The 24147-nt window shown below is 44.5% G+C and overlaps 1 protein-coding gene across 2 annotated transcripts in view; it reads right to left on the reverse strand.

Annotated features, from left to right (window-relative positions):
* The window catches only part of STK3 (serine/threonine kinase 3), a 465082-nt gene that overhangs the window by 151794 nt on the left and 289141 nt on the right, over window positions 1-24147 (reverse strand). For both annotated transcript variants that reach the window (XM_063924180.1, XM_063924181.1), the window contains exon 8: window positions 14094-14219. In XM_063924180.1, coding sequence (XP_063780250.1) covers window positions 14094-14219 — 126 coding nt within the window. The remainder of the gene's footprint in view (window positions 1-14093; window positions 14220-24147) is intronic.

A 24147-nucleotide genomic window follows, 5' to 3' on the forward strand; every position in this document is an offset into this window, starting at 1 on the left:
GTAAGGATTCAAGGACTTCAGATTCAGAATGGGTCTCACAGACCCATCTGGTTTTGGTACTACGAACAGACTGGAATAGTAACCCTGTCCTCGTTGTTGTAGGGGTACTGGAACAATGACCTGGGACTGCACCAACTTGTTTATGGCCAGTAGTAGCGTACCACGCATATTTTCATTTGGTAAGCTTGATTTGAAAAATCATTGGAGAGGAGCACTGTCGAACTCCCGCTTGTAACCCTGAGAGATAAAGTCCCTTACCCAAGCATCTTGGCAGGAACCGACCCAGATGTGGCTGTAGGGACATAACCGAGCTCCCACCACAAGATCCCCTCAGGGTGGGTGGGCACCATCATGCTGAAGTCTTTGCGGAAGCAGAACTGGCGCTCTGGTCCTGAGAACCAGCAACAGCTGGTTTCTTATGTTTTCCTCTGGAGCATCTAGCTGCGTTGGAGGCCCCCCTGGCCCTAGATCGAAATATGGAGGGCCGAAAGGACTGAGTAAACTGTCCCGGGTAGGTACGTTTAGCAGGCGGAGGCCCCGAAGGGAGAAACATGGATTTCCCAGCAGTTGCTTTGGAAATCCATGCGTCCAATTCACCTCCAAAAAGCCAATCACCTGTGAAGGGAAGAGATTCCACATTAAGTTTGGAGTCAGCATCACCAAACCACTGACGCAACCATATGGCTCTGCGCGCATACACAGCCATAGCCATGGTCCTAGCATTAATATTGCCAATCTCTTTAAGGGAGTCACAGAGGACTCTTGCCGTGTCCTGAATGTGTTTTAGGAACGTCACAGTAGTAACTAAGGTCATATCACAAGAGAGGCCTTCCTGAATTTGAGTAGCCCAGGAATTAATTGCATGTGTCATCCAGCAACCTGCAACGACCGGTCTTTGAGCTACACCTGCAGTGGTGTAGACAGATTTCAGATTGGTCTCAATTTTCCTATCTGCCGGGTCCTTCAACGTAAAGGAGCCCGGAGCAGGAAGTACCGCCTTTTTAGAAAGGCGAGAGACTGAGACGTCTACTGCTGGAGATTCTTCCCAGAATTTCCTGCCTTCAGGGGCAAAGGGGAAGGTATGCAAAAACCGCTTAGACGCCTGATATTTATCTGGATTTTTCCAGGCTAATTTAAATAAATCATCCAATTCCTTGGAGTCAGGAAATGTTACTGTCATTTTGTCTTGGGGGAGGAAAAATGACTGCTGATTATTAGCATCCTCCAGGGGGGGCTTTAACACATCCCGAATAGCCAATATGAGGGGTTCAATACCCTGTGTAGGAGTAGTGTCCCCACTTATGGGGTCCACATCATCCCGTATATCATCAGTAACTGATAGTAGTGCAGGTAAAGAACGGTTATATGCACCTGCAGTAGACAGGGGGGGATGTTTAGCAGCTCTGATGTAGCTCCGCCCCCCGTAATGGTCGCCAGAGCTAGTGTGTGATATTTATACTTCCCATGTATTCCTATGTGTTTGTGGCCTCACATTAATTGCTTGGTACAAGAACAGTTAGCCAATCTCACGCAGAGGCTACAGCGGGCCCCCCCCCCCCCCCCCCGCAGGAGGAACCTGTACGCCTCATCCACGCTTCAGCCGCACAGTGAACCGGGGGACCCCCGGTGTGTGCTCACCACCGATGATCACCTTCAGGCTGCGTTAGGGGTTTGTGGCATGCTGCGGCTGTGACAGCCAAGGCGCCATGCTCCGCTGAACAAACAGCCCCTCAGGACGGTGGTCCTGCAGCGGAGAGGTGGCTCTGCACCTCAAGAGGACAGCAATTTAAAAAACAAATAAACACTTCTTAAGATTGAGGTAAATTTCTCCATGGATTACACTTGTACAGAATAGAACTTCCATTTTAAGTAACTTATTTTCTCTCTCATTTTGATGGGTCATGTTTATAAAAGCCGCAGTGAGTCCACCTATCCTATAAACCTTAAAATGTCATGATTGTGAATATACGTGTGAAGGGTCAACTCTTTTCATTGGACATTCTTTATATTTTTCCAGTTGCCACACAACTATTTATATCAGAGAGCAAGCACACCTACACACAAATGCAAACACATTGCCGGCCTAGCCTTATAACACACCATGTTCCAGCGCTGGGTGTGCATGTGGTATCAGAACAGGTTATTTATTCTTAACGGATTTAAAATATATTATCGGTCTGAGCTGTTTGATGGAAACCTCTTGTGACAGGCTGACATGTTATGATAGGTGCTCAGGTAAGTAAACAGATTTTTCTAATTAGCTGAAAACGGCAAGCAAAGTATTCTACTGGGGGGGTAATGGAGATCTGAGCGTTTAAATGTTAGTTTAAGCATACTGACTATGACTGGCCTCTTCTAGAGAATTTTAATTTTTTTGGATGGGATTTTGATTCAGGAGGTCAAGCAGCTGTGTGGTGGAATGCATCACAATCAAACCTCAGTTCATGACAGCTTGCAGGGAATACAGCCAGATATTTATTACCTTAAAGAACAGGGTCAGTCTGCTATGTGTTTCAATAATGTTGCCGCAGATTTAGGCTTATTTTAGCCTTGCATGTCTCCGTGGCTTTTGCCCTTTATTAAGGAGAACTGGTGCGATACATAGAGGTAAATACCTGACAGAAAGATGTATTCATTACCAGTTATTTATATAGGGCACACATACTCCACAGCGCTGTACAGAGACTATATCAGTCATTCACATCAGTCTGCCCCAGTGGAGCTGACAATCTGTATAACCTATCAAACCATGTTACTTTATTTTTTTGCAACTATGTTTTTCGATTGTGAGAGGAAAACCTATGCAAACACATGGATAACATACAAACTCCACACTTATAGTTGTCTTAGTTAGTACTGATGCAAGACCTCAGAGATGTGAGGCAGCGAATTAGCTATTGTGCCACCGTGCTGCTGGAAAATTTTGGTTGGCTGCACACCCTAACTCCAAACATAATATGAGGTGCTACCATGCGGAGGCTTGTAGTTCCACGCAGAAAGATGACAAATTGCAGGTGCACACCCTAAGACCTGCTAATTGCTAATCATAATAATTATAATAAACACTGCAACTTAACATTGGGGAGCTAAAATTAGGCCCTTATAATAAATGTTGGGCCAAAAATATGGGCCCAACCACCGTGTCCGGGTGACCTCATCATCGGGTGGGTCCCTAACATTCTAAAGTTTGAGACCAGGACGCGGGACCGCCCAGGCCTACACAGGCTAACCACCCAAGGAATCACGCAAGTGAAAAGTATTAATATGAAAGTATTGCTTTAGTAAAAATAGCAGCTATGTGTCGAGAGCGTTACATAGGTGAAAGGAAATAATGAGACAGATGAAATATATAAAATTCTGCCATGTAACAGAAATTTATAGCAAAATAAATAAATTGCACATGGCTGCATGCGATAATTGGCACCCCACTCACTACTAAATATTTTATTCTTTCACAGTAATTTTCACAAAATGTTCCACATACATCTTTCTACCGAACTGTGGAATAACAAGCTGTATTTCAAAGTAGAAGCACTGTTTATATCATACCATTTCTTCACAGTTCAGTTCATTTTATTCCCCACATAGTATAATTCCCTATAACCGGTGAACAAAGGGACAATCTTGTCAGAATCCATAATACCCTCGCTTATCTTTTGATAGAAGTATCTATGACACAGAAACGCGTCAGAAAGATACAGTGTGGAAACTTTTACATCCTATTTTATTCTGATTCCTGCCAAGGGGAGGTATTCAGTATACCGGTTGTTGGGAACCCCGGCGCACAGTATATCGGCGCCGGAATCCAGACAACCGGCATACCGAAGCATCTGCAATGATTTGGTCAAACAAGGAAAGACCTTCAGGAAGCACTTGCTAACTAGCGGTATATCCTTCATCTTGCCCCTCCAAAAAGTCACCAAGGATTGTTACAAGCCAGAGACATCACTACAGGACTCTGACACCTACGGAAGGCCCAATGATTGTAAGATCTATTGGCTTTTATAGGTCTTATATTGACGATCTTAAATACATGGAAGCGGCCACACACTGGAAACAGGTACAACTGCACTTTACAATCACAGGTTAAAATCAGGACATTTGGTTGCTGGTTATAAAATCTGTTGCATTGTTAGAATAATATGGGTGACTATAGTTTTAATTTATATTTTATTTTACTAAAACAAATGTTGATTTAATGAGGCACTTCTACTGTATTATACATTTTTCAAAATAAATTATATGTACTTATGCAATCTATAAAGTTAACACAGCACAGGTTGTTATTTTTTGGGTGGAAACTGGAAAACCAGTGGAAAGTCATGTAGTCCCTGGGAAAACATACAAGCTCCACACAGAGAGCCTTGGTGGTAATCGAACATGGGGCAGCAGAACACTGGCAATACTGGCAACTGAGCCGCTGTGCACTGCGTCAGTTCCAAATCTCTTCCAGTTTATCCAAGTCTACAGGAAATGCCAAGAGAGGATAATGAGCCAAAAACAGTGGAATTGTTTCCGTAATATGGGAAAACTGGGGTACGGAGCAGCTACACCAAGTAGCGTAGCACATTGTGCGTAGAATCACTGTCCAGAAAAGTGGGTGTATGTACTTATTTATAACTTCCTACTTTTGATCCTTGTTTATACATGTCAGACCCAAAAAAGAAAGGTACAGCTGCAGCAGTAAGTCCATTTGATTTCGATAAACTAAAACAAATGAGTTTCAGTAACAAATACATAGTTATTTCAAGTACAGTATGTTAACTCTATGTGTGTGTGAGTAAATATGATAACGTTATGTAAATTATCTGGTAATAATAAAGGTTGAAAAAATAAGATTTTACTTACCGGTAAATCTATTTCTCGTAGTCCGTAGTGGATGCTAGGGACTCCGTAAGGACCATGGGGAATAGACGGGCTCCGCAGGAGACATGGGCACTTTAAGAAAAAATTCAGATTCTGGTGTGCTCTGGCTCCTCCCTCTATGTCCCTCCTCCAGACCTCAGTTAGAGAAACTGTGCCCGGAAGAGATGACAGTACAAGGAAAGGATTTTGGAAATCCAGGGCAAGACTCATACCAGCCACACCAAATAACTTGTGATAAACTTACCCAGTCAACAGTATGAACAACAACAGAGCATCAGTTCAACCCTGATGCAACAATAACATAGCCCTTATTGCAGCAATAACTATATACAAGTATTGCAGAAGAAGTCCACACTTGGGACGGGCGCCCAGCATCCACTACGGACTACGAGAAATAGATTTACCGGTAAGTAAAATCTTATTTTCTCTAACGTCCTAGTGGATGCTGGGGACTCCGTAAGGACCATGGGGATTATACCAAAGCTCCCAAACGGGCGGGAGAGTGCGGATGACTCTGCAGCACCGATTGAGCAAACAATAGGTCCTCATCAGCCAGGGTATCAAACTTGTAGAACTTTGCAAAAGTGTTTGAACCTGACCAAGTAGCAGCTCGGCATAGTTGTAATGCCGAGACCCCTCGGGCAGCCGCCCAAGAAGAGCCCACCTTCCTAGTGGAATGGGCTTTAACTGATCTTGGCAGCGGCAATCCAGCCGCAGAATGAGCCTGCTGAACCGTGCTACAGATCCAGCGAACAATAGTTTGCTTTGAAGCAGGAGCACCCTGCTTGTTGGATGCATACAGGATAAACAGCGACTCCGTTTTCCTGACTCTAGCCGTTCTGGCTACATAAACCTTCAAAGCCCTGACCACATCCAGTAACTCGGAATCCTCCAAGTCACGAGTAGCCACAGGCACCACAATAGGTTGGTTCATATGAAAAGATGACACCACTTTTGGCAGAAATGGTGGACGGGTCCGCAACACTGCTCTATCCATATGGAAAACCAGATAGGAGCTTTTATGTGACAATGCCGCTAAATCTGACACACGCCTAGCCGAAGCCAAGGCTAATAGCATGACCACCTTCCACGTGAGATATTTTAACTCCACCGTTTTAAGTGGTTCAAACCAGTGTGATTTCAGGAAACTTAACAGCACGTTAAGATCCCAAGGTGCCACTGGAGGCACAAAAGGAGGCTGAATATTCAGCACTCCCTTTACAAACGTCTGAACTTCTGGTAGAGAAGCCAACTCTTTTTGAAAGAAAATGGATAGGGCCGAAATCTGGACCTTAATGGAGCCCAATTTTAGGCCCAAATTCACCCCTGACTGTAGAAAGTGAAGGAAACGGCCCAGCTGGAATTCCTCTGTAGGAGCATTCCTGGCCTCACACCAAGAAACATATTTTCGCCATATACGGTGATAATGTTTAGCTGTCACGTCCTTCCTAGCCTTTATCAGCGTAGGAATGACATCGTCCGGAATGCCCTTTTCTGCTAGGATCCGGCGTTCAACCGCCATGCCGTCAAATGCAGCCGCTGTAAGACTTGGCACAGACAGGGCCCCTGTTGCAACAGGTCCTGTCTTAGAGGAAGAGGCCACGGGTCCTCTGTGAGCATTTCTTGCAGATCTGGATACCAGGCCCTTCGTGGCCAATCTGGAACAATGAGGATTGTTCACACTCCTCCTTTCCTTATTATCCTCAGCACCTTGGGAATGAGAGGAAGAGGAGGAAATACATAGACCGACTGGAACACCCACGGTGTCACCAGGGCGTCTACCGCTATTGCCTGAGGGTCTCTTGACCTGGCGCAATATGTAGTTTTTTGTTGAGACGGGATGCCATCATGTCCACCTGTGGCAGTTCCCACCGATATGTGATCTGTGTGAATACTTCCTGATGAAGTCCCCACTCTCCCGGGTGGAGGTCGTGTCTGCTGAGGAAGTCTGCTTCCCAGTTGTCCACTCCCGGGATGAACACTGCTGACAGAGCGCTTACGTGATTCTCCGCCCAGCGAAGAATTCTGGTGGCTTCTGCCATCGCCACTCTGCTCCTTGTGCCGCCTTGGCGGTCCACCTGAGCCACTGCGGTGATGTTGTCTGACTGATCAGAACCAGTTGGTAGCGAAGCAAGTGCTCCGCTTGACGTAGGACGTTGTATACGGCCCCTAGTTCCAGGATGTTGATGTGAAGGCAAGTCTCTTGACTTGACCACAGACCTTGGAAATTTCTTCCCTGTGTGACTGCACCCCAACCTCGGAGGCTAGCGTCCGTGGTCACCAGGACCCAGTCCTGAATTCCGAATCTGTGTCCCTCTAGAAGGTGAGAACTCTGCAGCCACCACAGGAGAGACACCCTGGCCCTGGGGGACAGGGTGATTAACCGATGCATCTGAAGATGTGATCCGGACCACTTGTCCAGTAAGTCCCATTGGAAGGTCCTCGCATGGAACCTGCCGAAGGGAATGGCCTCGTATGATGCCACCATCCTTCCCAGGACTCGAGTGCAGTGATGCACTGACACCTGTTTTGGTTTTAATAAATTCCTGACCAGTGTCATGAGCTCCTGAGCTCTCTCTATCAGGAGATAAACCCTTTTCTGGTCTGTGTCCAGAATCATGCCTAGGAAAGGCAGATGAGCCGTAGGAACCAACTGCGACTTTGGAATATATAGAATCCAGCCGTGTTGCCGTTACACTTCCAGAGAAAGTGATAAGCTGTTCAGCAACTGCTCTCTTGATCTCGCTTTTATGAGGAGATCGTCCAAGTACGGGATAATTGTGACACCTTGCTTCCGCAGGAGCACCACCATTTCCGCCATTACCTTGGTGAAGATTCTCGGAGCCGCGGAGAGACCAAACGGCAACGTCTGCAATTGGTAATGACAATCCTGTACCGCAAATCTGAGGTACGCCTGATGAGGTGGATAAATGGGGACATGAAGGTATGCATCCTTTATGTCCAGAGACACCATAAAATCTTCCCCTTTCAGGCTTGCGATGACCGCTCTTAGCGATTCCATCTTGAACTTGAACCTTTTCAGGTATATGTTCAGGGATTTTAAATTCAATATGGGTCTGACCGAGCCGTCCGGTTTCGGGACTACAACATGGTCGAATAATAACCCCTCCTTGTTGAAGGAGGGGAACCTTGACCACCACCTGTTGAAGATACAATTTGTGAATTGCAGTTAACACTATTTCCCTCTCGTGGGGGAAAGCCGGCAGGGCCGTCGGTGAGGGGGCATCTCCTCAAAGTCCAGCTTGTATCCCTGAGACACAATATCTATTGCCCAGGGATGCAACAGGGAGTGAACCCACTTGTGGCTGAACTTACGAAGACGTGCCCCCACCGGGCCTAGCTCCGCCTGTGGACCCCCAGCGACATGCGGTGGATTTTGTAGAGGCCGGGGAGGACTTCTGTTCCTGGGAACTAGCTGTGTTGTGCAGCTTCTTTCCTCTGCCCCTGCCTCTGGCAAGAAAGGACGCACCTCGGACTTTGTTTCTTTGTGTTCGAAAGGCTGCATTTGATAATGTCGTTCTTTCCTAGGCTGTGCAGGAATATAAGGCAAAATATCAGAATTACCAGCTATAGCTGTGGAGACCAGGTCCGAGATCCCTTCTCCACACAATCCTCAGCCTTCCATATGCCTCTTAAGTCGGCATCACCTGTCCATTGCATATTCTACAGGACACATCAAGCAGAAATCGACATAGCGTTGACTCTAGAACCCAGTAGACTAATGTCTCTTTGGGCATGTTTTATATATATATCTAGGGTCTCAATCTCTGCTGATAAGGTACCTGTCCACGCTGCTACAGCGCTATAAACCCATGCCGACACAATCGCCGGTCTGAGTAGCATACCAGAATGTGCACGTTATCTGCAGGATCCCTGAGGATAGCTGTTAAGTCAGGGCTACCTTTTAGGTATAAAGGGGACACCCTAGGGGAAGATTCCCATCATATCCTGGCCCTAGTAGGGAAAGGATACTCCGAGAATTCTTTGTGGGAAGCTGCAGTCTCTTGTCTGGAGATTCCCGCTCTTTTTCATCATGAGAGGAGGGAAATTTACCTCAGCTTTCTTCCCCTTAAACATGTGGACCCTTGTGTCAGGGACAGATGAGTCATCAGTGATATGCAAATCATCTCTTATTACAATAATCATATATTGAATACTTTTCTGCCATTTTGGCTGTAACTTTGCATTATCGTAGTCGACACTGGAGTCAGACTCTGTGTCGATATCAGTGTATTATTTTGGATAGTGATCATTGAGAGACTCTGAAAGTCTCTGCGACATAGGGACAGACATGGGTAGATTCCCTGTCTGTTCTCTAATCTTTTGTGCAATAAATTCACCTTAGCACTTAATTACACATATCCAAACAGGTGTCGGCGTTGTCGACGGAGACACCCTCACATTTGCTCCATCTCCTCCTTAGGGGAGCCTTTTACCTCAGACATGTCAACACACACGTACCGACACACCACACACTCAGGGAATGCTCATCTGAAGACAATTCCCCCCATAAGGCCCTTTGGAGAGACAGAGAGAGAGAATGCCAGCACACACCCCAGCGCTATTAACCCAGGAATAACACAGTAACTTAATGTTAACCCAGTAGCTGCTGTTTATATCGATTTTTGCGCCTAATTATGTGCCCCCACTCTCTTTTTACCCTCTTCTACCGTGTAACTGCAGGGGAGATGCTGGGGAGCTTCCTCTCAGCGGTGCTGTGGAGAAAAAACATGGCGCTGGCGAGTGCTGAGGAAGAAGCCCCGCCCCCTCGACGGCGGGCTTCTGTCCCGCTTAAATATACATTTACTTGGCGGGGGCTCATACATATATACAGTGCCCAACTGGATATATGTGTACTTTTGCCAAAGAGGTCCCAATTACTGCCCAGGGCGCCCCCCCCTGCGCCCTGCACCCTTACAGTGACCGGAGTATGTGAGGTGTGTGTGGGAGCAATGGCGCACAGCTGCAGTGCTGTGCGCTACCTCAGTGAAGACAGGAATCGTCTGCCGCCGATTTCGAAGTCTTCTTGCTTCTTATGCTCACCCGGCTTCTGTCTTCCGGCTCTGCGAGGGGGACGGCGGCGCGGCTCTGGGATCGGACGACGAGGGTGAGACCCTGTGTACGATCCCTCTGGAGCTAATGGTGTCCAGTAGCCTAAGAAGCAGGACCTATCTTCAGAGAGTAGGGCTGCTTCTCTCCCCTCAGTCCCACGATGCAGGGAGTCTGTTGCCAGCAGAGCTCCCTGAAAATAAAAAACCTAACAAAATACTTTCTTACAGCAAGCTCAGGAGAGCTCACTGAACAGCACCCAGCTCGTCCGGGCACAGATTCAAACTGAGGTCTGGAGGAGGGACATAGAGGGAGGAGCCAGAGCACACCAGAATCTAAATTCTTTCTTAAAGTGCCCATGTCTCCTGCGGAGCCCGTCTATTCCCCATGGTCCTTACGGAGTCCCCAGCATCCACTAGGACGTTAGAGAAATAATTATGTTCATCCTGTTCAATCCTTCATCACAGGGTACAGAGAAAGGTATGAAAAAAAACCCCCAAACCTGTAAAGCTTATTTTTGGAATGTCCGTCCTGAGCCAACAAACACTGTTACTGATGGCAGCAGCCTCTATATGCTTCATGTATACAGTAAAGAACCCTTTTACTCAGAGCTGGAGATGACCTTAAACGGAATAAGTTGCAACAGAATTTTTAGGTCTTTAAAGTATTCCTACATGAAAACATTCTGGTGTATTAACGTCCCCTAGTACTTGTACTTTACAGATCATGGATCAAATACTAAGACCTGATTAGCTGCTCTGGACAGAAGCAGACTTTGGCACTTAGAGGTCCTTATAGTACAAAAGCTCAATAGCAGCTGAAGAACCACTGGCTGCCCCAACTGGGGCATTTCATTTTCAAACACCTGGGAGAAGGAAAGAAGACTCTTTGGGGTATATGCAATAGCGGGCGAATTGGCAAAAAAGGCGAATTCCGGGCCGTTTTCGCCTCCAAAAATCAATTCGCCTATGCAGTGCAGTCATTTTTCGCAAAAAAACGGCCCGTCAAAATTCGCGTTTTCTCAATTCGCCTTTTTCCGAATTCGCCTTTTCTGCAATGGTACAGATGCTGCAATTCGCCTCCAGCATATTCAATTCAAGTTTGGAAATTCGCCTGCAGTGCTTTTAGACAGCAAATTCGCGATTTTCACTCCGCCACACTTTGGAGGGTGAAAACAAATTAAAAAATTTTAAACATGTTTTTTTTTTTTTTTTTTTTTTTTTAGGAATAGCAGATCTATTTATATTAGAAGGGATTAGGTACTTTTTTTTTTTTGGGGGGAGGCACAAATATTATTTATATATTTTTTAAAATAATATTTTTTTTTTTTTTTTTTTTTTTTTTTATTGCTGGAACGTAAAATCAGAAAAAAAAATGGCGTGGGGTCCCCCCTCCAAAGCATAACCAGCCTCGGGCTCATTGAGCTGGTCCTGGTTCTAAAAATGCGGGGAAAAAATTGACAGGGGATCCCCCGTATTTTTAAAACCAGCACCGGGCTCTGCGCCTGATGCTGGTGCCAAAAATACGGGGGACAAAACGAGTAGGGGTCCCCCGTATTTTTAACACCAGCATCGGGCTCCACTAGCTGGACAGATAATGCCACAGCCGGGGGTCACTTTTATGCCGTGCCCTGCGGCCGTGGCATCAAATATCCAACTAGTCACCCCTGGCCGGGGTACCCTGGGGGAGTGGGGACCCCTTCAATCAAGGGGTCCCCCCCCCAGCCACCCAAGGGCCAGGGGTGAAGCCCGAGGCTGTCCCCCCCCATCCAATGGGCTGCGGATGGGGGGGCTGATAGCCTTTTTTGTGTTAAAAAAAAAAGATATTGTTTTTTCCATTAGTACTACAAGTCCCAGCAAGCCTCCCCTGCAAGCTGGTACTTGGAGAACCACAAGTACCAGCATGCGGGAGAAAAACGGGCCCGCTGGTACCTGTAGTTCTAATGGAAAAAAAATACCCAAATAAAAACAGGACACAGACACCGTCGACAGTAAAACTTTATTACACACTGCCGACACACACATACTTACCTATGTTCACACGCCGACATCGGTCCTCTTCTCCATGTAGAATCCCGGGGTACCTGAAAATAAAAGATCAATTATACTCACCTCAACAGGCTCCAGAGATAAATCCACGGACTTGGCAAAAAAAGAAAGCGCATTTACCCGCACCAAAAACGGACTGAAAGGTGTCCCATGCTGACACATGGGACACCTATCCACGATTAAGATCTGTCAGTGACAGTTGTCACTGACAGGTCTCTAAGCCAATCAGGAAGCGCAACTTCGTTGCGCTAACCTGATTGGCTGATCGCTGTGACAGCGCATCGCACAGCTCCCTCCATTATATTCAATGGTGGGAACTTAGCGGCTAGCGGTGAGGTCACCCGCCGGTCAGCGGTGACCGGCGGGTGACCCCACCGCTAGCCGCTAAGTTCCCACCATTGAAAGTAATGGAGGGAGCTGTGCGAGGCGCTGTCAGAGTACAGACGGCGTCCAGCCAATCAGATGAGCGCCACGGCAGTAGCGCTTCCTGATTGGCTGAAGGGACATCAGTGACAGGAGTCACGTGATGTCCCGACATTCGGGGAGAGGGGTCCCATGTGTCAGCATGGGACCCCTTTCGGTCCGCAGGTCCGGTTGTTCGTTTTCTTTTTTTGCCAAGTCCGTGGATTTATCTCTGGAGCCTGTTGAGGTGAGTATAATTGATCTTTTATTTTCAGGTACCCCGGGATTCTACATGGAGAAGAGGACCGATGTCGGCGTGTGAACATAGGTAAGTATGTGTGTGTCGGCAGTGTGTAATAAAGTTTTACTGTCGACGGTGTCTGTGTCCTGTTTTTATTTGGGTATTTTTTTTCCATTAGAACTACAGGTACCAGCGGGCCCGTTTTTCTCCCGCATGCTGGTACTTGTGGTTCTCCAAGTACCAGCTTGCAGGGGAGGCTTGCTGGGACTTGTAGTACTAATGGAAAAAACAATATCTTTTTTTTTGAACACAAAGGCTATCAGCCCCCCCATCCGCAGCCCATTGGATGGGGGGGGGACAGCCTCGGGCTTCACCCCTGGCCCTTGGGTGGCTGGGGGGGGGGGACCCCTTGATTGAAGGGGTCCCCATTCCCCCAGGGTACCCCGGCCAGGGGTGACTAGTTGGATATTTGATGCCACGGCCGCAGGGCACTGTATAAAAGTGACCCCCGGCTGTGGCATTATCTGTCCAGCTAGTGGAGCCCGATGCTGGTGTTAAAAATACGGGGGACCCCTACTCGTTTTGTCCCCCGTATTTTTGGCACCAGCATCAGGCGCAGAGCCCGGTGCTGGTTTTAAAAATACGGGGGATCCCCTGTCAATTTTTTCCCCGCATTTTTAGAACCAGGACCAGCTCAATGAGCCCGAGGCTGGTTATGCTTTGGAGGGGGGACCCCACGCCATTTTTTTTTCGGGTTTTTCCCCGTTTTTTCCCGTTTTATAAAATCGCGGTAAAATCCGCAAAATCGGCCGATTTTCGCCCGCGACTCTGGCGAATCCGTTTTTCATTGCATATGGTGAATTCCGGAAGCCACCTTCCGGAATTCACCTGGCGAATTTGGTCGAATTGAAAAAACGGCGATAATTGCCGCGATTTCGCCCGCTATTGCATATACCCCTTTGTGTGGGCGCACTCTTGTAAGATCGGTAAATACTGTGTATTATGTATAGAGAATAAAACATAACATTTAATAGTTGCACTTTAAAATGTTGTATAAAGCTCACAGAGAATAACTAGGACCATTACTTAAGTCTAAACAATAAGTAATGGTCCTGGTTATTCTCTGTGAGCGTTACACAACATTTTAAAGTGCAACTATTAAATGTTATGTTTTATTCTCTATACATAATACACGGTATTTACCAATCTTACAAAAGTGCGCCCACACAAAGTCTTCTTTCCTTCTCCCAGGTGTTTGCATACTTTTTTCTGATTCTGGGCGCACCACCAAAGGACATAGAGAGATTGATATATGCATCATTCATATTGGCCCATTTTTGGTTAGTACGGATTGCTAGTTAGTAAATGATCATATTGACTGGTGCCAATCGCTCTTTTTTGTATAAGTGCATTTCATTTTCACCAAGATTTAAAAAACAATGTATAGTAATATGAAAAAGACATACTGAATTTTCATCTTCCTCTTCAAGCTCCCTCTGCTGTTCTTCGTGTCTTTTTGCCTTAATGTCCATGGCTTCTGTGATGAGGTCTCTGAGAATCGATACAGGTTTAGCATTTTTGATAAATGTGTGCTAGGGGAAAAAAAAGAGAGAGAAATTATGTGCATCGTGTTACAAATGATAAACAGCAATCCAAATCACATTTACTGCACTTACATCCTGGACACAAACATCTTTGCGCTTGTCGTATGTGGACATTATTATTCCCAGCGGTCAGGATCCCTACAGTCAGAATACTGATGCCAGAATCCCGACACTACTCGGAATGCCGACACCAGCATCCCGATTAGGGTCACCAGCCTGGCGCCCGGATCCCAAAAAAGCATCCTCTGGGCCAACAGAGAGGTAAGCCGTGGGAAAGGGGGGTTAGCGTTAGGCTGCGGGGAAGTGGGGGTTGGGTTAGGGAACCCCAGGGAGGGTTAAGATGCGGGGACGGAGGATTAGGTTTAGGCACCACTGGGTAGTATTAGAGTTAGGCTGCGGTGGTGGGAGGGTTAGGTTTAGCCTGCTACAAGGGAGGGTTAGGGGGCCAGTGGGGGATATCGGGATGTCATGGTCTGTATTCTGCCCGCCGGCATTGCAAGCCCAAACTGTATAAGAAATTTTCAGGCTTCTAAAATAGACTTATACAGTTTATACCAGCATTATACTCTTGAAAAGCAGCTCAATATTTACTGAATTCTCTGTACAATACTGAACATTGTGTAAATAGTCTAGGTATAAACTGCTGTACTCAATAAGAATAGCACTGCCTGCTGTTGAATCCTAAAATCACATTACACATATTATGTATTTTATGTACATGTGCAATCATAGATTTAACATACTGACAATGCAAATTAGGGGCTACATGCAAGTAGCTCTTTCTACTGTTTATGTCACCGAATCTGCGTTCCATGACTGTAATAAGCATGGAGAATCTGTAACCTGACCCGTGCCACAGGAAAATAAAATTATGATAACATCTTCAGTAAACAAGGAAAGAGCTTAATTTGAGTCACTTACGAAATAACTTTAAACCCAATTAGAATACAATTAGATCGTTTTAAATGCTATGTAGTCATGACCATGTGTAATCCTACACTGTATACTTACAGCAAGAAGAAATGTACATTAACTGTAAACCTACAGCTCCCACTTGTATTCATGTTGACCACTTCAAAGGACCCCGCACTTTGCCAAAGGGGCGATGCACTGTATGTATTCATAAACCAAACGTCTGTGCAGAGCTTGGGAAGGTTAGCTGACTTCCCCATTAATCTGGTAATAAAAATAAATTCGCATTTCATCAGGACGATTACACACTTAATAAAAAATGTGTGTGGACTGAATAATACCCATGATTATCCATTTCTCACTTTCCTTTGATCACTACAGAAGAGCATATGTCAGCTTTTTTATTTTATTTTTTTAATTAAGAGATATATGAGATACACTTCTGGGGGAATTTTGTTGACAGTGGCACGGGATCCATTCAGGATCAAAATACCGACGCAGGAATCCAAACACTATTCGGCATTCGAACACCGGCATCCCAAAAAAGCCCGACGCCGGAAATCTGACTGCCGGGATCCTGAACGAGCACCACCTGACCAGACTGACAGGTAAGCCATTAGGTTTAAACACCCTCTGGGAGGGTTAGGCTGCAGGGAGGGAGAGTCAGGTTTAGACACTACAGGGGATGGTTAGGCTGCAGGGGAGGGGAAGGGAGTGTTGGCTTTAGGCTGCAAGAAAGGAGGGTTAAGGGGCCATTGGGGGAAGGAAAGTACCTTCCCCTATTGGAATTCTGCACATCGGGATGCAGCGGTCTGTATTCTGACTGCTGCCATTCCGAGCCCAAACCTGTAACATAGTAACATAGTATCTAAGGTTGAAAAAAGACAATTGTCCATCGAGTTCAACCTATTTGTGGTCTCCTATGCACGATTATTTTGTATAAAATTTTGACTGAAGTTGATTACTGCCGTTACATTTTACCCCTCTTTTTTATAATAACCATAGTGCGTGACTATGCCCCGTAACCCTGGATATCATTATCCATTAGCAATTTATCTAACCCATTCTTAAAGGTGTTGACTGAGTCGGCCATTACAACTCCCTCAGGCAGGGAATTCCAAACACGTATCGTCCTTACCGTAAAAAAGCCTTTACGCCGTATTGTGCAGAATCTACTCTGCTCTAACCTGAGCGAGTGTCCACGAGTTCTCTGTTTTGATCTAACCAAAAACAGGTCCTGCGCAAGATCTGTATATTGTCCCCTTATATATTTGTAAATGTTGATCATGTCCCCTCTTAATCTCCTCTTTTCCAGTGTAAACATGCCTAGTCTTGCAAGCCTTTCCTCGTATTCCAGCGTCTCCATACCCTTAATTAGTTTGGTTGCCCGCTTCTGAACCTTTTCTAGCTCCAGGATATCCTTTTTGTAGTAAGGTGCCCAGAATTGTACACAGTATTCAAGGTGTGGCCTCACAAGTGATTTATATAACAGGAGTATAATACTCTCATCCCTAGCATCAATTCCCCGTTTTATGCATGCTAATATCTTATTAGCCTTCTTTGCTGCAGTCCTACTTTGGGTGCTACTGCTTAGTTTGCTATCTATGAGGACACCTAAGTCCTTTTCCAGTACAGAATACCCTAATTTTACCCCATTTAGTAGGTAGGTGTTATTTTTGTTCTTGTTACCACAGTGCATTACCTTACACTTGTCTGTATTGAAGCGCATTCTCCATTTCGCTGCCCAAGCTTCTAATTTAACTAAGTCATTCAGAAGCAACTCAGCATCCCCCTCCGCATTTATAACTTTACACAATTTGGTATAATCTGCAAAAATTTACACCATGCTCTCTAGACCTTCTGTTAGGACCGCTATTGTTAAATATTTGCATTAACAACCTAATACTGAGCCTTGCGGCACACCACTTAGCACTTCAGTCCAATTTGAAAAAGATCCATTAACCACAACGCGCTGCTCCCTATTATCTAACCAGCTTTTGACCCAAGTGCATATTGTGCTTCCTAGCCCTGTTTCTTGTAGCTTGTAAATAAGTCTCATGTGTGGTACAGTGTCGAATGCTTTGGCAAAATCTAAAAAGATTACATCCACCTCTTTACCCTGATCTAGGTTTGCGCTTACTGTTTCATAAAAGCCAAGTAAGTTGGTTTGACAGGATCTGTCCTTCATAAACCCATGTTGATTTCTTTGAATGACCTTATTGACTTCAAGGAACTTCTGAATACTATCTCTTAGAATACCTTCCAATATTTTCCCCACTATAGATGTAAGACTAACTGGTCTATAATTACCTGGTTCAGCTTTGCTTCCCTTTTTGAATATAGGCAATACTTCCGCTATACGCCAGTCTTTGGGAACCATACCTGATATTACTGAATCCTTAAAGATCAAAAATAGCGGTTTTGCAAGTTCAGAGTGAAGCTCCATTAGAACCCTTGGGTGAATACCATCGGGACCTGGTGACTTATTAATCTTTAAATGTTTTAATCGGTCACAGACTTCTTCCTCGCTTAAATAAGTACCTATCAGTGGGATATTCTCATTATTGAGATTATGTGTTAGTCCCTGAATTGGGTCCTCTCTAGTAAATACTGTTGAAAAAAACTCATTTAGTGTGTCCGCTATGTCATTATAATTTTTGCTTAAGACTCCCAACTTGTCTTTTAAAGGACCTATACTCTCCTTCTTTAATCTCTTGCTATTAATGTATTTAAAGAATTTTTTGGGATTCGCTTTGCTTTCCTTTGCTACTAGTTTTTCAGTTTCTACTTCAGCCGCTCTTATTTCCTTTTTGCATATTTTGTTACATTCCTTATAGTGCTGAAATGACTCTGCTTCCCCGTCAGATTTGTATTTTTAAATGCTCGCCTTTTCTTGCCCATAAGTTCCTTTATCTTTTTGTTAAGCCACATCGGTTTATGATTTTTATTCCTTTTTTTGCTTCTCGTAGGAATAAATTTGAGAGTATTTTTAGCTAGCAGGAATTTTAGTACCTCCCATTTCTCCGTAGTATTTTTTCCTAAAAACAAACCTTCCCATTCAATATCCCTGAAAAATACCCTCATCTTTTCAAAATTCGCTTTGCTAAAGTTTAGAGTCATAGTTGAGCCAGTATAGGGCTGTTTATGAAAACTGATATTGAATGTGACCATATTGTGGTCGCTGTTTCCTATGTGTTCCCCTACTGTAATACCGGATACCAAATCCCCATTGTTTGTTAATACCAGGTCTAAGATTGCATTGTACCTAGTTGGTTCCTAAATTAGTTGAACTAAGTAGTTATCATTAAGTGTGTTTAAAAACATATTTCCCCTAGCAGTATCACATGAATCGTTTCTCCAGTTTATCTCTGGATAGTTAAAATCTCCCATCACTACTATGTCTCCTACTCCTGCTGCTCTTTCAATTTGCTTTAGTAACAATTCCTCATCAGATACGTTGATACCAGGCGGCCTATAGCATACACCCAATACTAACTTTTTTATTCCTTTTTCCCCGCATGCAATTTCTACCCATAATGTCTCGACAGTGTCTACAGTCCCCTCCTGAATATCTTCCTGTATATCAGGTTTTAAAAACGGCTTTACGTAAAGACAGACCCCTCCACCCTTTTTATTTAGTCTGTCTCTAGAGTCTGTCTTAGAGTCTGTAATACTCTATACTGCATAGACTCTGGGCACTAGGCCCCAGAGTCTGCAGGGAGGTGTGACCTTCAACCTGACCAGCTATTGCACATGTGCAGAATACATCAGTCTTTACTGTGAGGGAGAAAGTGCTGTGTAGACACAGTACTACACTCCACCATTGTTTAGGACTAATGTTGCGCTATAGCTGTTTCCCACTGTTAGCTACTGCATTCCACTGTGTTTCTGCATATCCTGTTACTGCTGATAACTAATAAGCCCAGAACCTACAGTAGCTAAGGACTACTTAACTACTGTGTGGCCTAAGAGTCACTTTTTTGCCTACTGTGACCACCATCCCAATGCTATAGCAACAAATTTGTCTTTATGTACACCTCTCAAAGGCAGAGCATTAAAACATGGCTCTACTTTCCGAGTGGTGGGTTTTCAAAGCCAAAGATTTTGTAGATTTTGAAAATCCACTGGTTAATAAGTTAGCCCTTTGTTCTATGTGGAGTTTAATAAGCTATTAAAAATGAAATGTTCTTTAGTGATTTTCCCCATTAATAAAATTCACTAGAGTTCACAATGCCCCACACAAGATCTACACTACAGGTTTATCCTGTATGAAAGGCAAGCTCATCACATGCACAGGCATGGCATGTAAAAGTTCTCAGAATTAACAGAATGTTCACTTGTGCAAACAAGGTCACATGTTCTTCTAGAACAGAGGTAAATAACCCATGCTTTGAGTGGTGCACACAGAGCCAGTCCCTATACCTATTAGGGTGCATGCTGCATCCTACTCCACCTGCTTCCCTCACAGTGGAGACATTTCTGGTGCATTAGACTCTCTCCAAACAAGAGAGCCCATGTGTGGCCTGTATGCCCAGCAAAGACTGAGCCTCTAGAGAATGAGCCCTCAGTCCTCCTCAGTGTCAAATAACTGTTTGAAGATTTTCTGTGTCTCCAGACTACAAATCATCAACCTAACCTTAGTAAACTTTACTAAGTAAACCTTCGTAAACTAGCTTCAAAGTAGTAAGGACAGAGAAGCCACTAACATTTTGTACTGATCTCTTACCTTTGTAAATGTCTGTATATGTTGTAATTGGGATGTCACTACGAACATTGTATTGGCTTGTAATGTTGGATGTCTAGCACGCAAAGAGCAAACCATTGCCTTCCCCTGGTCTAGAACAATATTTCCCAAATCCAGTCCTCACCCTAACAGTGCATGTTTTCCAAGTCTCCTTTCTGGAGCACAAGTGTATTCCATATGGTCAGACACATCCGCAGGTGGTACTAAATGTTTCACTTGTGGCCTAGAAAGCGTGCCCTGTTAGGGGTCCGTAAGGACTGGATTTATGAAGCACTGACCTGAAAAATCCACCACCAACCAGGTGCAGCCTTTCATCCAACACCCTCTGAATATCTTTATACATAGGGATGTATGTCTGCAAACCTCCCAATGTTCAACCATGAGAACTCAGGACACACTAAACCCTGCCCGACCCACCCTAACTCCACACCAAAATGCCAACTTTGTTGTGAAACTCCACCCATTTTTATGTAAGCCACACCCCTTTTGAGATCTGCAATACATAGCTAGCCTTCATGAAGGTGCCGGTTGACTGATACGCAAGTCACTCAATTAGCAACAGCAATGAACAGTATGCAAAGTAGCTTTGATTGATGCTGTAGCCTCTTCTCGTATCACCCTGGGAGCCATGGACACTAGCAATAACATTTAGGCACACCGCCTATTTTTACAAACACCACAACTGCCAGGTTACCTATCTGGACCTGTATGCGTGCTAAAACATAAATTTGGCGAGTCTGTATTTATGTACGTAAAAATGCATGTAGTCATTACGTCGAAATCTAGAATGTCAACATGGTTATAATGTAGAGTCACAATGTAGTGTTTAGGGTTAGGCTGCGGTTAGGGTTAGTGCCTTGAGTACTATTGGAGAAAGAGCACTATATAAATAAATTATTTCCTATTATTAGGGCTAAAGCGCTATACAAAACGCTATGGTGATCTCTCATACCACACGCCTTCAAAATGCTATATTTTAAGCAAAGAAAACTAACTGAAATTTTTTTACTTTAGGATTAAAAATGTATTTTGATTCCAAACAGGTTTTACAGTTTTTTAAATGCTACCAACAGTTTAATTACAAGTAGAGATTAGTGATGCAAATGACAATGTTCTACTGGCTGCCTTTTACTTGTACTGAGGAGAGCACCTGCACGTATTCATGTCCTGCTTTTTCGAAGAACTATAAATGTGTAATAAATCTGAGCATTCACACCTATTAAGCTTTCACTCCTTCACAGAGGAGTGGTTTATGCAAAGACATTCTTGCAGGCTATATAAGATTTTTCCAGCAACTGCTAGTTATTTAGCGAGTAAGAAAGGGTTAAGCGTTCCACACCTCCGGTCTGCCTCTAACTTGAGCGTCCACAGATCCCTCTTATCCATCCAGAATTTCCACATAGGAAACGAAATGCTTGCAATAATTTTAGCTGTTGCCCTTAGCATGTTAGTGCGCTGCATTCCACGCACTCTATGTCACTGACCTAGAATAAGTCACTCAAAGGGCCGAGCTCCAGGATCTGTTAATCATTTGGGCAATCAGTGAATACCAGCACTTAGAGAGCTGATATTTATTTCATTTGGATTGCTTCCATGTTAAATCAGACATCTGAGTAACTGGCTCATAAAAGTTATTCAATACCAAAATAAGAAGCATTATCTCCAGAAAGATGAGGCTTTGCAATATGCTGTCATTTACAGTGTCATGAAAGAGCTAATTTTTTAGTGCTTCAGTGTGATCAGGGATTACAAGGGCTTTCCAATTACTATTGAACTCTCCGGCCAGGTCTAGTCGAGTTTTATTTGAACGCTAAAAACTTGCTACTGGTAATTGAGAAGTTGTGCAGATGGACGAACGCAAGGCACTCTGTGGATCCTCGCTGTTATACTTGTGGTCTACAGAGTTTACGCTCCATTAAAATGAAAAGTCCAAAGAAAATAAATTAAACATTTAAGGGCTCATCTGGGGCCAAAATTGTGTTAGTGAACAAACTTGGGACCCATGGCTCCATTTTTCATTAGTAATGTCCTCAATCTCAATTACTTCACTGTTGTCCACAAATGAAGCTATTATTGTAAAAACACTGAAAAGTAAAAGGAGGAACTTGCAAAGAGGAATTCTAAATCTTCATTAGTAGTTGCTAGCTTATGAACAGGTTTCCAATAACTTCACAGGGACTCGGAATGATTACCAACCCAACTGACACATCCCTCTAAGTTATCTGTACAATACATTATACATGGCATAAAGTAGCCCATAGTGTAATAACTATACTAGAAGCTACTGAGCAGTTATGTAACCATACAAAGACCAGGGCAGCAGGCACTCCTAATCAGTGATGGAATAACTAAACCCTGAACATAAAAGTCTTACAAGGCTGTATACATATATCATCTAACAATAGGTGCTTATTGTGGTCATATAAATGTACAAACTCCACATCATCCCATACACCTGAGAAGTGTAACTTCAGTAGCAGTAACAAAGCTGCCACCCACCAACCGGCGCAGGTGTTTGTAAAGCAGCAGTCCACGTAGGATATCACTGTGCTGCATAATTAATACATGTGTAATGGGCACTGAGGAGGAAGAGTTGTCCTGTAGGTGCTAATTACCCTGGGCCGTTGGAGTGGCCCAGTGGGGACCCAGATCAGCTGCCGAGGGGGTCAAATGTATTTTACACTGTGTGGGTTTTTAGGAGGCGTGGCCATCCTTACCCGATTTAGCCATGCCCCGTAACTACCCAGGTCCTGCGGATACCTCAACAGCCCTGCCTTTGGGTACACTTGGAATTGGAGTCCATCTCCAGATAGAAATGTTTTTATAAGAACGTCTATCCAAGTCTCAGTGGCCCATAGAAGACTTAGTTTAAGTACGACTTTCCTCTCTCAAACTCGGGTTGAGAAACCCCTTGTTTGAAAGAGAGAAGCCTCACTTAAACCAAGTGCGCAATTGACTTAAGCCATGTGGTCCAATGTATTTCTAAGTCAAAGTTATTGCGAGCAGAGTCTGATAAAAATGTATTTAGAAAAGTATCTATGCTAATGTAAATATAGAATATATACGTTATGGTAAGAACTTACCATTGATAACGTTAATTCTCCACGTTAAGTCCACACGATCACAATGGGATATGATGAAGCGACAGCGGATTTGCACCAATCGGTCAAAGCTTTCCGGCCTCCCAGCATGCAACTGGCCCGTCCATATATCCCCGCCTCCTGGCTCAGGCAAATCAATTTCAAAGCTCAAATACAGTTATCAACGATAAGTTCTTACCATAACGTATATTTCTTCGGCAGGGTCCACAGGTTATCCACAGGATAACAATGGGATTTCCCAAAGCAATTTAGTGGTGGAGACACTCCAGATTGGACAGGAGATGTCCATGGCATAACGTCTAATGAATGTGTTAATGGAAGAACATGTGGCTGCCTTACATATCTGTTCTGCTGAAGCACCACGTTGTGCTGTCCATGATGGACCTACCTACAGTGAGCAGAGACATTAGTCGGAACAGGGAGATCAACCTGAGAATATGCTTCTGAAATCATCATCCGAAGCCACCTCGCCAGTGTCTGCTTATCAGCAGGCCATCCTCACTTGTGAACCCCGTAGAGAGAATCTGTCTTTCTGAAAGCACTGGTACGATCTACGTAGATCCTTAAGGCACAGACTACGTGTCCATAAATCTGATCTTCTAGCTGACACCATAGCCAGTAGAAAGAGAACTTTAGCTGACAACCATTTAAGATCCACTTTATTAAGTGGTTCAAATGGGGCAACTTGAAGGGCTTTCAGGACTAGACTTAAGTCCCAAGGCACTGTAGGAGGAACAAAAGGAGGTTGAATGCGCAGCATTCCCTGGAAAAAAGTACGCACATTCTGTAAGTTGGCAATTTTCTTTTGGAACCATACAGTCAATGCTGACACTTGCACTCTGAAGGAAGCAACCTTCAAACCTTTATCCATTTCTGCCTGAAGGAATGCCAAGACGCTAGAAACTCTGAAAAAATAAGATTTTACTCACCGGTAAATCTATTTTTCGTAGTCCGTAGTGGATGCTGGGGACTCCGTAAGGACCATGGGGAATAGCGGCTCCGCAGGAGACTGGGCACAGCTAAGAAAGAATTAGGACTACCTGGTGTGCACTGGCTCCTCCCACTATGACCCTCCTCCAGACTTCAGTAAGGATACTGTGCCCGGAAGACACAATAAGGAAAGGATTTTGAATCCCGGGTAAGACTCATACCAGCCACA

Source organism: Pseudophryne corroboree, chromosome 5 (assembly GCF_028390025.1).
Source record: "Pseudophryne corroboree isolate aPseCor3 chromosome 5, aPseCor3.hap2, whole genome shotgun sequence".
Lineage (NCBI taxonomy): Eukaryota > Metazoa > Chordata > Amphibia > Anura > Myobatrachidae > Pseudophryne > Pseudophryne corroboree.